The sequence below is a fragment of the Desmodus rotundus genome, chromosome 4 (genome assembly GCF_022682495.2).
Source record: "Desmodus rotundus isolate HL8 chromosome 4, HLdesRot8A.1, whole genome shotgun sequence".
NCBI classification, from domain to species: Eukaryota; Metazoa; Chordata; class Mammalia; order Chiroptera; family Phyllostomidae; genus Desmodus; species Desmodus rotundus.
The window spans coordinates 115042477-115057968 of NC_071390.1; the positions used below are offsets into that span (position 1 = coordinate 115042477).

At 36.4% G+C, this 15492-nt stretch overlaps 1 protein-coding gene across 2 annotated transcripts in view; it reads left to right on the plus strand.

The window, feature by feature from the left end:
• Window positions 1-15492, plus strand: part of UPF2 (UPF2 regulator of nonsense mediated mRNA decay) — a 115016-nt gene that overhangs the window by 18092 nt on the left and 81432 nt on the right. For both annotated transcript variants that reach the window (XM_024580183.4, XM_024580181.4), the window contains exon 4: window positions 2579-2739. In XM_024580183.4, coding sequence (XP_024435951.2) covers window positions 2579-2739 — 161 coding nt within the window. The remainder of the gene's footprint in view (window positions 1-2578; window positions 2740-15492) is intronic.

Here is a 15492-nt window from a genome sequence, read left to right on the forward strand (position 1 = left end):
TAATTTATAACAGTCTCAAAAGTATGGCTTCAATTCAACCTTCTGTAATAGATGTACTTCTGAACAGATTGTAATTAAAATATGTGATGAATCATATCTTTAGCTTGATTTTGCTTAGTAGTATATTCCCATGGAGTTCACATAAGAAATTTTGGTGAGATTTACACTGATGTACAGAAGAGGTACTTTTCAAATGTGCTGTGTAATGTTTAGTTTCCTCCTGCAGATCTCCTAAAAAACTTAAACTGAAAATCTTTTCCTGTGGGCTTCATAAATTTATAAAAAATGACATATATAGGACATTCATTAAAAAAATGTTTCATTTTTATTTTATTAGAACCTCAAACTGATTTTAGGGATTTCGAATGCTCACACACCTGTGATGGGTTTGTTTCTGTGCTTGAAGTTATAGTCTTACTTCATGCTGTGGACTTAGTCAGATATTTAGTAAATGTATAATAAATTAATGGTCAAGGAAAATAGATATGACTATGTAATTTTTGTGGGTAACAGAACTTAATGCCATTTCATTGGCATCCTGTACCTTTACCAAATGCTTGCTATAAGATATAATTAGAAAATAAAAGCAACCAAAATCTAAGCTTTTTTTCCTGCGGACTAGTCTCACTAGATAATGATCTAAACATACGTTAGTAGTTAATTAAATAAGTACTGTTAAGAAAAACTGATCATGAAATTGAGATTTGGGAGAGGGCGAGGAGTATTTCTGAACCTTCAAAGTTTTAAATTTGTTCTAGGAGGACTAGTAAAGAACTGGAATGCATACAAAAGAAATTATCACAGATTTAAATCTATCCAGTGCAAAGACCCAGGCAAATGTTTGAAAGTGAAGTTGGTCCTGGAAAAGGAGTTTTCATTTTCTTTTCTAATAAGATAGTTACCATCTTGCCACTGCTTATCTGCTGTAAGCCCTCAATGATTGCATAACTTAAAATTGGGTGTATATGTTAGAGAAGTAAAGTTCCAGATTACGTTGTTTTGAGATTTTCCCCAGTTTCTTTTTAAGTATTGAAATAATTTTGCATCTTAATTGTTATTAGAAGGTTTTAAATTCCTTAAAACTATTACTCTTTTAACATAACTTGCTTCAGAATAAACGCTTAAGGTTTTATTGAAATTTTTCCTTATTATTATAGAACATTTAGAGTAGCCTACTTTTCAGTATTTATTCAAATCATCTATTTTATTTATTTAATTTTAATGACTTTTTAAAACTTCCAAAATGACGTTTTAATTGAAAAGTTAACAAGCTCATTCAAAATAATGTTAGCCATTTCTTTCATGGGTTGAATATTTTTAAATGTTTTAGGATTTTGTTTTAATTTTTAAATTTATTTGTAAAACTAAAAGACACTTTGTTTTTGCCTGTAAAATTAGTCTGAAATAAATGTTTGGAGACTTCCCTATGACAGTGTTTTTACTTTTTAGAGAAATGCTTCTTAGTCTGGATTATTATGGAAAAACTTTTGACATTTTACTAAATCTGTTCATAGAATTATATAGTCTGTTGTGTATTTTAATTATAAGAAAATGAGTGACAGTTTCTCGTTTTAGATCCTAATAGGCCAAGAGTCTAGAAATTGTTTCAAATAAGCAGAAATGGATAAGTGTAGGCATGTTTTTTTCTACTTTATTTTCTGTAGCTTTTAGATAACATCACAAAAAAAACCTCTAAATCATTTTCTTCCCTGTTCATCAGAAAACTCAAATGACAATGAATTTAAAAAACTTCTAAATATTACTTTTGAAAATGACTTAATTTACAATTTATAATTGACTTTTTGAAACCTACTTGTATATTGTTTTGCATTAAGATTTATAAATTCCCAGTGTTACAGTACTACATAAATATTTAATTGTATAATAAATTGGATCCAGCTGTAGACATCTCAACCATCTATACTGATATAATAAGATTTTTACTTGACTTTGTACATTTTGAAAATTTTCAATAGTTTTACATTTCTAATTATGGGTGGCTTATAAGTGAACTATTTGCAGAGTGGAAGAAAAGTTGTGTTCTCTGCTCCTAGAGATGGCCTGGCCTTGGTTAAGTGGCTTGTTCAGTTAATATTTGTTACATGAATAAATAACCATTACATGCACAGTAAATTGAGAGTTGGCTATGTGGAAAAAAAGAGCTTTTTCAAAAGATAATCTCAGTTCAAATTTTTGTGAAATTTTAAAGATCCTGCTGTTTTTGAAAACTAACTTGTTTCTGTTATGTTAATTATTTTTGGTTAACTGTGTCTCAGGAGTGTGACTATACCAAAAGATTTTTTATTTAGTAGCATATTGTTAAATTTTATGTTTGTGGGCATAATTGTTAATCATACTTATTCTTTGAAGAACCAGTGTTAAAATGTAATTGCTTAGGTGAATCTGATTATACAAATTTTTGTTTTTAGATATATCTTAAAAATATTAAGTAATAAAAATAAGTTGTCAGAGAATATTATGGTAATACGCTTGTGTGATATATGGAACATTACCAGTGTAATAATGCATGATCACATCTATTTTGATAAGATTATTGGATTATTTCATTTGTTTATAGGCGTATTCTGCATTCTAAAGGGGAGCTAAGTGAAGATAGACATAAACAGTATGAGGAATTTGCTATGTCTTATCAGAAGCTGCTGGCAAATTCTCAATCCTTAGCAGACCTTTTGGATGAAAATATGCCAGATCTTCCTCAGGACAAACCAACACCAGAAGGTAAGAAACCCTTAAAAACAAATAATGTGAGTTAGTAAGTACTCATGTACTAAAGTATATTATTGTCAGATGTGTATTATTGAAAATTTAAGGATTTTAAATGAAGTAGTAGTAAAACCTAGTAAGAAACATAGACAACAACTTGAAATGCTCTTCTGAATGGAAAAAGCTTTAAACTTAATAGTAATTAACTCACAGTATCATGATGAGTTCCTTCGGGTTCTTTTGTAACAGATACCTTGTATTATGTCCAACAGGGGGCTGTCTTAAGCCATACTTGGAGTTGTGGAAAGATTCACTTTATCAAATAGGTGATAAAATGGATTGGACCTTTGGGATTCTAATATTTCTATATTTATCCTTTTAATGTTTGTTTTGAATTATATATTGTCTTAAATTGTCATTTCGAACTAAAGCTTACCTTGCAGTTTTGTGATACAAATTATTTATAATTTTGTGAGGTGAGTTGTGTTCCATATTATTCCAAAGGTGTTTTAAACTTCCTTTTTGATTGTTCTTAAGTTGGTAGGGCTCTTAACCTATGACACCAACTACTTGATAAAATATATTTATGTTAGGTAGATAAGATTTAATAAATTACTAATCCTTTTTATTTGGGGTTTTTTTTTTGAAATTATTATAAAACTATTTGGCACTCCTATTTACTTAAAAATCTTAACAGTGAAATATTTGTACAGTGTGTATGTGTTAAGTGCCGTTGAACTGGCTCTGGCTCCTGGAGACTGAGTGACGTGCAGTGTCCTGTTCGCAACAGCCCTGCTCAGCCCCTGCAGACTCATGCGTACGGCTGCTTTTTCGGAGTCAATCCACCTCATATTTGGTCTTCCTCTTTCCCTGCTGCCTTCTATTTTTCCCAGCACTCCTGTCTTTTCCAAAGAATCCTGCCTTCTCATGATGTACCAAAAAGTAGGGCAGCTTCAATTTTGTCATTTTTGCCTACAGTGATTTTCTGGCTTAATTTGCTCTAGGATCCACTTGTTCATCTTTCTGGCAGTCCAGGGTATTGGTACAGCTCTCATCCAGCACTATTTCAAATGAATCAGTTTCTTCCTGTCAGCCTTCTTCACTGTCCAACTTTCTCATCTGTACATAGTAATTTGGAAGACAAGGGTGTGAATGACCCTTACTTAGCCTTGGTTTCTTTTTTTTTTTTTTTTTAATTTTTATTGTTATTCAATTACAGTTGTATGCCTTTCTCCCCATCCCTCCACCCCACCCCAGCTGAACCCACCTCCCTCCCCCACCTCCACCATCCCCCTTGGTTTTGTCCATGTGTCCTTTATAGTAGTTCCTGTAATCCCCTCTTCCCACTGTGTCTCCCTACCCCCCACCCCGGCAGCCTTGGTTTCTTATGACTCAACATCTTTGCCCTTGGGGAGCTTTCCTAATTCTTCCATTGCTGCCCTTTTGAATCCCAGACTTCGCTTGATTTCTTGGCAGCAGTCTCCATATGAATTGATAAGTGAACCACAGTAAGCAAACTCTTAATGATTTCAGTGTCTTCGTTGTCTATGTTCAAGTTGTGTATTTCTTCTGTAGTCATGATTTTTGTTTATAATGTTCAAATGCAGTCCTATTTGGTAGTTTCTTTCACTTTTATCAGAAGTCGTTTCAAATCATTACTACTTTCTGCCAGCGAGATGGTGTTACGTGCATATCTTCAGTTATTGTTATTTATTCTACCAGTTTTCACTCCTTCCTCTGAGTCTAGCCTAGTTTTTCATATATGTTCTATGTACAGATTAAGCAAATGGGGAAGTCCAATGCACCCTTGTTTGACACATTACCCTGTAGAAAATCATTGTCTCCATGTCCAAGATACAGGGTACACATCAGGACAGGCGAATACTGAGGCACACCCATTTCTTTCAGAGTAACCCATAGCTTTTCATAATCAGTGCAATAAAAGGCTTTGTTTTATTTTACACAACATCAACTAAGTGCTCGCACTTTGATCTCAGTGCCTCTTCCTTTTCTGAATCCAGCATGAATATCTGGCATTTCTTGCTCCATGTAAGGTAGAAGCCTTTATTGTATCACCTTACGCATCATGTTACTTGTTACTTGTGTGGGAAATTAAAGCAGTGGTCCTATCGTTACTTTACTCCTTGGCATCTCCTTTCTTGACAATTGGTCTATGTATTGAAGGTTTCCAGTCTGTAGGCTGTTGTTTTGTTTTCTGTATTTGTTGACATATGCTCGTTAGGATTTTAACAGATAGTCTCTGTGGCTTGGAATAATTCTGTTGGTATCTCATCTAGCCCTGGTGATGTATTTTTTCTCAGTACTTTGAGGGCAGCTTTCTAGAATTACAGGTTCTTCCTCATAGTAGTCACCTTCAAAGGTACCTGTCAGCCTTTTGTCTCTTCTGTATAGATTGTCAGTATACTGTTTCCACCCTCCCTTTACTTTCTCCTGGTCAGATAATGTACTTCCTTGTTGGTTGTTTAGCATTCCTAATCTAGGTTTGAATTTTCTTTTCATTTTTTAATCTTCTGGTAGAGATGTCCTGTTCTCTTCTATATCCTTCTCTTTATGTGTTAATTGTTGAAAACTGAATTCAGGATTCTAACCCTGCTTTTGTCTTGTCACCTTTTACTTTTGCCTCTTGCTTGTCTCTAAGAATTTTTAGTGTTTCTTTTGTCATCCATCTCGATTTTTCCTTCCTTTTTACTTCCTTTATTGTCTTCACATTCTTCCCTAATAATACAGGGTCTGGCAGAAGTAACACCTGCTTGAGTGTAGGTGGTAGGGTAATAATATGGGTGTAATAATTTATAGTTTTAATTTGAACATTTCACCTGAATTGTTGTATGGCGTGCCTAAAATGTGGTATGGTGTGTTGTATGTTGTGTGGTATTGTTATATTAGAGAATTACATACTTAGGAGTTTGTACATTATTTGTGGCGGACCCTGTGTTTTGTTTCAGTCCACAGTTCTAGTTCTTAGTTAAGCTCAACAGTGCAAATCTGTTGTTTTTTCTTTTCTTTTTTAATGTGGACTTTAAATCCACCAGGAATGTTACTTACATTATGTATATATTTTTAGTGCTCTTCTTCAGCTTTACTCTACTTGATATTAACAGTTTGTGGTCAGTACCACAATCTGGTGCTCCTGGTCTTGTTTAGGCAGAGAAAATGGAGCTTCTCACTCTCTTTCAGTTACATAGTCCACTTGATTTCTGTATTAGCCATCCTGTGATGTCTGTGTATACAGTCATCTATTGATTATTAGAAGCATGTTTGTGATGGAAACATTGTTGGTTTCACAGAAATCTGCAAGCCAATCTCCTGCTTTATTCCTTAGCCCTAGTCCACATTTTCTGATGACGTTTGATTTTCCTACTTTTGTGTTTCAGTCACCTATATTCGTCAGCATGTCTTGTTTTGGTGTGATCAAATTCTTCTTGGACATTTGCGTAAAAGGTTTTAATTTCATCATCTTCGGCCTCTGGATTTGCAACATAGACTTGAATGATGGTTATGTTAAGAGTTCTGTGGGTATTTGTAAAGTATCCTTTTATAATATAAGAAGGTGTTTTGTATTTTACATCCTCAGTAAGAAGTGCCTATTGTACACTTTGAACACATTTATTTTGTTATATATAATCATGTCCATAATCTCTACTAATTTTTGTATCTCCTGATCACTGAGAAAGTTCCACCATAGGGCTTGTGTTTTGGGCTGAATCTGGCAGGTTTCTCAGTATATTTATTGTATTTTAGAACCCCCATCTTTTCGTGGTGTTTAGCATCCTTTGGTATTTACTTGACTTATTTCTACAAAAATTTCAGTTAGTCATTTAATGCTAAATGACTTTATAAGTCTTCTTAGTCATTTTTCACAGATAATAGATCTTGGCAAAATTCTGTCAACATTTTTTTTTTTTTAAATATATTTATTGATTATGCTATTACAGTTGTCCCATTTCCCCCCCCACTCCACTCCATCCTGCCCACCCCCCTCCCTCCCACATTCCCCCCCTATAGTTCATGTCCATAGGTCATACTTATAAGTTCTTTGGCTTCTACATTTCCTACACTATCCTTACCCTCCCCCTGTCTATTTTCCACCTATCATCTATGCTACTTATTCTCTGTACCTTTCCCCCTCTCTCCCCCTCCCACTCCCTTAATGACAACCCTCATGTTCTAGTTGTTTGCCTAGTTTGCTCTCGTTTTTGTTTTATGTGTGGCCGTTAATAACTGTGAGTTTGCTGTCATTTTTACTGTTCCAATTTTTGATCTTCTTTTTCTTAGGTAACTCCCTTTAACATTTCATATAATAAGGGCTTGGTGATGATGAACTTCTTTAACTTGACCTTATCTGAGAAGCACTTTATCTTCCCTTCCATTCTAAGTGATAGCTTTGCTGGATACGGTAATCTTGGATGTAGGTCCTTGCATTTAATCTTGGGTAATGTAATTATGATGTGCCTTGGAGTGTTCCTCCTTGGGTCCAGCTTCTTTGGGACTCTCTGAGCTTCCTGGACTTCCCGGAAGTCTATTTCCTTTGGCAGATGAGGGAAGTTCTCCTTCATTATTTGTTCAAATAAGTTTTCAATTTTTTGTTCTTCCTCTTCTCCTTCTGGCACCCCTATCATTCGGATGTTGGAACGTTTCAAGGTGTCCTGGAGGTTCCTAAGCCTCTCCTCATTTTTCCAAGTTCTTGTTTCTTCATTCTTTTCTGGTTGGATGTTTCTTTCTTCCTTCTGGTCCACACCATTGATTTGAGTCCCAGTTTCCTTCTCATCACTATTGGTTCCCTGTACATTTTCCTTTGTTTCTCTTAGCATAGGCTTCATTTTTTCATCTGTTTTTCGAATAGATTCAACCAAGTCTGTGAGCATATTGATAACCAGTGCTTTGAACTGTGCATCCGATAGGTTGGCTATCTCTTTGTCGCTTAGTTGTATTTTTTCTGGAGCTTTGAAGTGTTCTGTCATTTGGGCCATTTTTTTTGTTGTTTGTCAGTCTTGGCGCGTCTGTTACTTTAAGGGGCGGAGCCTTAGGTGTTCACCAGGGCGGGGTAATGCTGGTCGCTGTGCTGTGACGCTGTACGTGGGGGAGGGGCTGAGAGGGAGCAATGGCGCCCTCCTCACTCTCCTCCGGATTTCAATCTTTCACTCCGCTACCCACAATCAAACTGGGCCACTCTGGTGCTGGTTCCCGAGTAAGTGGGCCTGTGCACACTCTAGGCCCCTGTGGGTCTCTCCAATGACCTCTCCTGTGAGGCTGGGAGTCTCTCCCGCTGCCGCCCCAACCCCCAGGGGCGTTTTCAATCAGAGGTTTGAGGCTTTATTTCCCTGAGCTGGAGCCCTGGGTTACGCGGTTTGCTTCGCTCCCTGCCGTTTGTCGGGTTTATCTGTGGGCGAATGTGGTGCCGCGGGGTGCTACCCGCTGCTCTGCCTGCCCCACTCTCCGCCACTCTGAGTCCGGCCCTCTGGGTTTATCTGTGCAAATGTGGGGCCGCAGGGTCTGCTAGTGCTCTCAGACTGCCTGCGCCATTTGTCCCACACTCCGCCAGTCTCAGTCCTGCCACAGCCACGCGAGTCCTCTCCACCCCGGTGCCCGTCTCCGCCCCTCCTACCAGTCTGGATGAATGGTTATTTTCTATTTTCTTGGTGTTGGTCCCCCTTGCTGTTCGATTCTCTGTCAGTTCTGGTTGTGCGAGGAGGCGCAGTGTGTCTACCTACGCCGCCATCTTGGTTCTCCCCTATCAACATTTTTAAAAGATACTCTCACTGGTGTAGAGTTTTAGGGTGAGATTTCTTTTTTCATTCAGTATTTTAAATATTTTGCTCTACTGTCGTCTAGCTTGCATTGCTTTGAATGAGAAAGCTGCCATCATTCTTTGTTCTTTACATAATGTGTATTTTTTTCTCTGGTTGCTTTAAATTTTCTTCATTATTACTGATTTTAGGCAACTTAATATATGTGTGGCTTGGGGTAGTTGTGTTTATGTTTTTCGTGTTTGGCACTTGTTGGACTTCTTGAAACTAAATTTTATCAAATTTCAAAAATTTGATCATTTCTTCAAATATGCATTCTGTTCCTCTTCTCTCTCCTATGGAGATTCATTTACAGTTTTCTTAGGTGGTTTGAAGTTATCCTTTTTATTCTTCAGTATTTCTTTTTGTATTGGATAGTTCCTATTACTCTGTCTCAAATGAACTTTTTCCTTTTACAGTGTCTAATATACTGTCAGTTTCATCTAGCAATGCAGTTTTTATCTCTAGAAGCTGGTTATGTTTTTTTGTCTTGAACATGCTCACTCTATCATCTAGTTTGTTAAGAAAATGAAATACAGTTAGAATAACTTTAATGTCCTTGTTTACTAATTTTATAATTTATATCATTTCTGCATTGCTTTTAGAAATCCTATATATCTCCTCTATATCTGTAGGAGATTGATCTCCTGTATATCTCTGGTAATTTTTGATCTCCTATATATCTCTGGTAATTTTTCAACCTCTTTGCATGCCTGGTATATTACTGGATACGTGCTGGATATTTTTTCATTCTTAGAAATACTGAGCTTTGTTCGGGGCATAGTTAACTTACTTGGAAACAATTTCATTCTTTCTAGGCCTGCTTAGTTGGGTGGGATCAGAGCAGCCTTTATTGTAGTACTGATTTTCCCTATTACTAAGTCAGTATCCTTCTGTGACGATTCCTGTGAATTAGAAGATTCATGAGTTATTATTTTCCCACTTTTATCTAGTTCTCTCACATGTAGAGGCTGATGAATATTCAACTGAACATTCAAGGGGACCTTTTGCAGATCCTTGTGCTCCTTTCTCTGTACTGCTCTGTCTTGGAAAACTTAGCCGTCTGGGCCAGAGTCTTGCTAGACTCTCAGCTCCCATCATCCTCGACTCATGGAGACTGCTGGGGTCTACCTGGCTTCTCCCTTTCGTGGTCATGGCCTAGAAAATCTTACCAGGCAGTAAGCTAGGGCAGTTAATTGTAGGGCTCAGTTTATTCTCTCTGAGGAATCACTTTCCTGTGCTGCCTGATGTCTAGTGTTTGATAACCATTGTATTATATTGTTTGCCTGGTTTTCTAGTACTTCATCTTGACCTGAAGAGGCCTAAATTTATCAGTAATCAGAATATCCTTTTTTACCTCATAGTAATGAGATTGTATCATATGTAGTATTCTGCAACTACTTTTAAAAATACTACTGTATATCTTAGATGTCTTTTTATGTCGGTTCATATCTGGTCATCTAATTGTTTTGAATTGCTACATGGTAATATTTTATTATATAATTTTGCTATATTTACCTTGTCCTCTGTTGATTGACATTTGAGTTATAACTTGTTTTTCCCTATTATATTCAGTGTTGTAAAATTTCGGTACTTATGACTTTTCATATGTGTACTAGTGTTTCAGGGATAAATTCCTAGAAGTTGAGTTTCTGAGTTAAAAGGTTATATGCATTTTAAGGTTTAGTATATAATGCCAATTTTCTTCCAGAGAAGTATACATGCCACTAAGTATATGAGAATGAACGTTTCCTTGCATGCTTACCATATTGCAGTTCTTGATTTTTACATTCTGAGTGTGGTTAAGCATACTCAGAATGTAAAAATCATTCTGTTAAATCTTTTAAGTTTATTGGCTGTTTTATATATGTATGGTTTTTCATGCGACATACTGTCTTAAATCCTTTACCCCTTTTTAAAAAATCAAATATTTATCTGTTTTAAAAATTGATTGTGAAAGTGCTTGGCATATTAAGGAAATTTTACTCCTTTTTATATATGTTGCAATATTTTCCCCTAGTTTTCTGTGGTTTTTTGACTTTGTAGCTTTTTTTTTTTTTTGCCTCAGAAGTTGAATTTTTTTTACAATTTAAAATACTATGCAAATACATTATTTTTCAGATTTACAAAATGTTATGCGTATTATAGAGTAGAAAGTGAAAGTCTCCTGTCATATCCATTCCATTCTCTAAGATAACCATGGTTAACAGTTTGATATGAATCTGCCCAGACTTTTTTATATACAAAATGTATGTGCAAAAATATATAATCATGTATCTATATGGAGCTTTATTGTTAACTTATGTAGGATATTATTTTGCATGACTTCCTTTTTTCTTTCAATAATGCATTTTTGAGAGTCTTCTGAGTCAGTTCATGTAGATACACATAATTTTCTTAACATCTCATTGATACTAGATAGTGTATATATACAGTTTGTTAGCTCTTATCATTGATATTTAGATTCTTTCCAATTTTGTTCTGTTACAGAATTACAATGAACATTCCTGTAAATGTTAGTTTATATTTTCTGTTATTTCTGAGGTACAGATTCCTAGATAGAATTTTGCACGATAGATATTAGGCTTATTTTAAATGTTGATACGCAGTGACCACTTGCTCTCCCCCAGTGCTATATATCAGTTTCTACTCTAGTTAAGATATGAGAGTGCTTACTTTCCTACTGTCTTATCAACATTTGTTGATACCAATCTTTTAAACAATTTTATGGGTCAAAGTGCTAAAAAGTTTGTTTTAACATTATCGTAATTGGTACTGAGGGTAAGGATCTTTTTGTATGGCCTCTTACTCATCTGTTTAGAGCCTTTATTCATTTTTCTATTGGGAATTTGGTCTCTAACTGTAGGGACTCTTTTTTTTTTTAATTTTTATTGTTATTCAGTTATAGTTGTATGCCTTTTCTCCCCATCCCTCCACCCCACCCCAGACAAAGCCACCTCCCTCCCCCTTGATTTTGTCCATGTGTCCCTTATAGTAGTTCCTGTAATCCCCTTTCCCCACTGTCCCCTCCCCACTCCTCCCTGGCTATTCTTAGATTCTTCTTTTTTTTTTTTGATATATTTACTGATTATGCTATTACAGTTGTCCCATTTCCCCCCCTTCAGTCAACTCCATCCTGCCCACCCCCTCCCTCCCACATTCCCCCCCTATGGTTCATGTCCATGGGAGATTGTTCCTAACTTCAATGTCTCTGGTTATATTTTGTTTGCTTTTTTGTTCTCTTGATTATGTTCCAGTTAAAGGTGAGATCATATGGCATTTGTCCCTCACCGTCTGGCTTATTTCACTTAGCATAATGCTCTCCAGTTCCATCCATGCTGTTGCAAAGGGTATAAGCTCCTTCTTTATCTCTGCTGCATAGAATTCCATTGTGAAAATGTACCATAGGGACTCTTTATATTATGGATAGTAATTCTTCCCTATAAATACTGCCAGTATTGTGTTCTAGTTTGTCCTTTGCTTTTGTTTATTTTTTCATTAAACAGATGTTGTAGATTTATCAGTCATTTCCCTTATATTATATGGGTTTAGTGTTTTATGTTTAAATGTATTTGTTTTAAGGCATATAATTAATGAGTTAGGGAGCCCCAGTGGCTTTTGTTCCTGCTGCTATTCTTATTTATTTTTAATAACTTTTAGTGAATAATCTAATTTGTCTTAGGGTTATTTTAATTTTCATGATCATTCTCCTACTTAAAATTCTTATTTGGAGAGAAGCACAGTGAGAATAGATAAATTCCTGAATGGTCTTATGATCATGAAGTAGGAAATTGATTACTTTTAATGTTCTGAGTTTAAAAATACATAGTTGTATGTCAAGGTAGACTCGTGTGTCTGTGTAAATTTATATATGGTTTTCCATGTCTGTGTACAGTATTTATCTTTTCTGTCCTTTTCCGGTTACTTATCAGTTGACCAGTTATGGTGGTATGCCTTATACCGAGGATTATGCCAAAAGGAAGGATGCTTCTTTTATTTTTAATTTTAGTTTTCAGTTACAATTTGCATTCAGTATTATTTTGTATTAGTTTGGTGTACAGAATATTGATTAGACAGTCATATACTTTACACACTGTTCCCCTAGATATTTCCAGTACGCACCTGGTACCATACATAATTATGTCAGTATTATTGACTGTATTCCCTATTTTGTCCTTTGCATTCCTGTAACTCTTTTGTAACTACCAACTTGTACAATACTTCTTTAAAAAAAAAAAGTTTATATTTATTTTTTGAAAGAGGGGAAGGGAGGAAGAAATGGAGAGAAATATCAATGTGCGAGAGATATACCAATCGATTGCCTCTTGTATACCCCCAACCAGGGGCGTGCCTTGCAAACCAGGCACATGCCCTGACTGGGAATCAAACTGGCAGCCTTTCTGCCCAAAGGCCAGCACTCAATCCACTGAGCTACACCAGCCAGGGCAGTACAATACTTCTTAATCCCTTTACCTCTTTTACCCAGTCCCCCAAACTCACTTCCCCTCTGGCAACCAACAGTCTGTTCTCTGTGTCTCTGAGTGTGTTTCAATTTTGTTTATATTTCACATACAGCTGTAATCACATGGTTATTTGTCTTTCTCTGACTGACATTATTTTACTTAGCATAATACCCTCTAGGTCCATCCAATCCATACTGTCACAGATGCTAAGATTTCATTCCTTTTTATGGCCAAGTAATGTTCTTTTGTGTTACATATACATAAACTTTTTTATCCACTTACCTATTTTAAACCATTAAATTGTTTTTTTATTTATTGATTTTTGGAGAGAGAAAGGAAAGGAGAGAGAGAGAGAGAGACATTGATTTGTTGTTCCACTCATGTATGCATTCATTGGTTGCTCCTCTTACGTGTCCTGATTGGAGATTGAATCCACGACCTTGGTGTATCAGGATGGTGCTCTAACCAACTGAGCTACCTGGCTAGGGCTAAAGCACTTACCTATTAATGGGCACTTCGGTTGCTTTTATACATTAGCTATTGCAAATAATGCTGCAGTGAACAAAGGGGTACATATGAAGGAATGCCTTTTTAAAAAAAATTATTCATTTTTAAAGAGGGGAAGGAAGGGAAAAAGGGAGAGAGGTGTGAGAGAAACACTGATTGGTTGCCTCTCACACAACCCCAACTGGGCACCTGGCCTGCAACCGAGGCATGTGCTCTGACCAGGAATTGAACCTGCAATCTTTTGTTTGCAGGCTGGTGCTCAGTCCACTTAGCCACACCAGCCAGGCTGGGATGCTTCTTAATTAGGGTTTATGTTCTACTTGGAAAGATGATCGTGATATAAGAGGGTTGGGAGTCATCAGAAAACCCCCCTCAAAACCCGAAAGCTTAATGGGGGAGGGTGAGACTTGGAAAACTCTATATTTTAGGAATGGCCAGGCTTCTATATAATTTATTTTTTAAAATTTTACTTGTTAAATATATTTTATTGATTATGCTGTTATAGTTGTCCCTTTTTTTTTTTCTCCACTTTAGTCCCCTCCACCTTGCACTCCCGTTCCCACCATCATCCCCCCACCTTAGTTAATTTCCATGGGTCATACATATAAGTTCTTTGGTTTCTCCATTTCCCATACTAGTCTTAACGTCCACCTGTCTATTTTGTACCCACCGTTTATGCTTCTTATTCCCTGTACATTTTCTCCCATTCTCCCCCCTCCTCCTCCCTGCTGATGGCCCTCTGTGTGATCTCTATTTCTGTGAATCTCTTCCTGTTCTAGTTGTTTGCTTAGTTCATTTTTTTTGTTTTTTTTTTTTTGTTTATTTTTTAGGTTCAGTTGTTGGTAGTGAGTTTGTTGTCATTTTACTGTACATAGTTTTGGTCTTCTTCTTTTTCTTAGATAAGTCCTTTTAACATTTCATACAATAAAGGCTTGGTGGTGATGAACTCCTTTAACTTGACCTTATCTGGGAAGTTCTTTATCTGCCTTCCCATTCTAAAAGATAACTTTTTTGGGTAATCTTGGATGTTGGTCCTTGCCTTTCATGACTTTGAATACTTCTTTCCAGCCCCTTCTTGCCTGCAAGGTTTGTTTTGAGAAATCAGCTGATAGTCTTATGGGAACTCCTTTGTAGGTAAGTCTCTCCCTTTCTCTTGGTGCTTTCAATATTCTCCCCTTATCTTTAATCTTGGGTAATGTAATTATGATGTGCCTTGGTGTGTGCTTCCTTGGGTACAACTTCTTTGGGACTCTCTGAACTTCCTGGCCTTCCTGGAAGTCTATTTCCTTGGCCAGATTAGGGGAGTTCTCTTTCATTATTTTTTCAAATAAGTTTTCCATTCCTTGCTCTTCTCTTTTCCTTCTGGCACCCCTATGATTTGGATGTTGTAACATTAAAGTTGTCTTAGAAGTTCCTAAGCCTCTCCTAATTTTTTTGAATTCTTGTTTCTTCATTCTGTTCTGGTTGAATGTTCTTTTTTTCCTTCTGCTCCAAACTGTTAATTTGTGTCTCAGTTTCCTTCCCTTCACTGTTGATTCCCTGTACATTTTCCTTTATTTCGCTTTTCCTAGTCCTCACTTTTTCCTCTATTTTGTGACCATATTCAGCCATTTCTGTGAGCATCCAGATTACCAGTGTTTTGAAGTCTGCATCTGATAGTTTGGCTATTTCTGTATTGCTTAGTTGTATTTTTTCTGGAGCTTTGATCTGTTCTTTCATTTGGACCATATTTTTTTGTGTTAGTGAGTCTGTTACATAGTAAGGGGAGGAGCCTTAAGTGTTCACCAGGGCAGGACAACCCAGGTTGTTGCGTTGTGGTGCTGTATGTAGGGGAGGATTCTGATAGAGAACAATGCTGTTTCTTCTGTTCTCCGGTTGGCTTTCTGTCACTTCCTCTGCTACCCACAAGCAAATTGGGCCTTTCTGGTGCTGGCTCCCACTTGGATGGGTTTGTGTATGTTCTAGGACCCCGTGGGTCTCTCCAACGAACA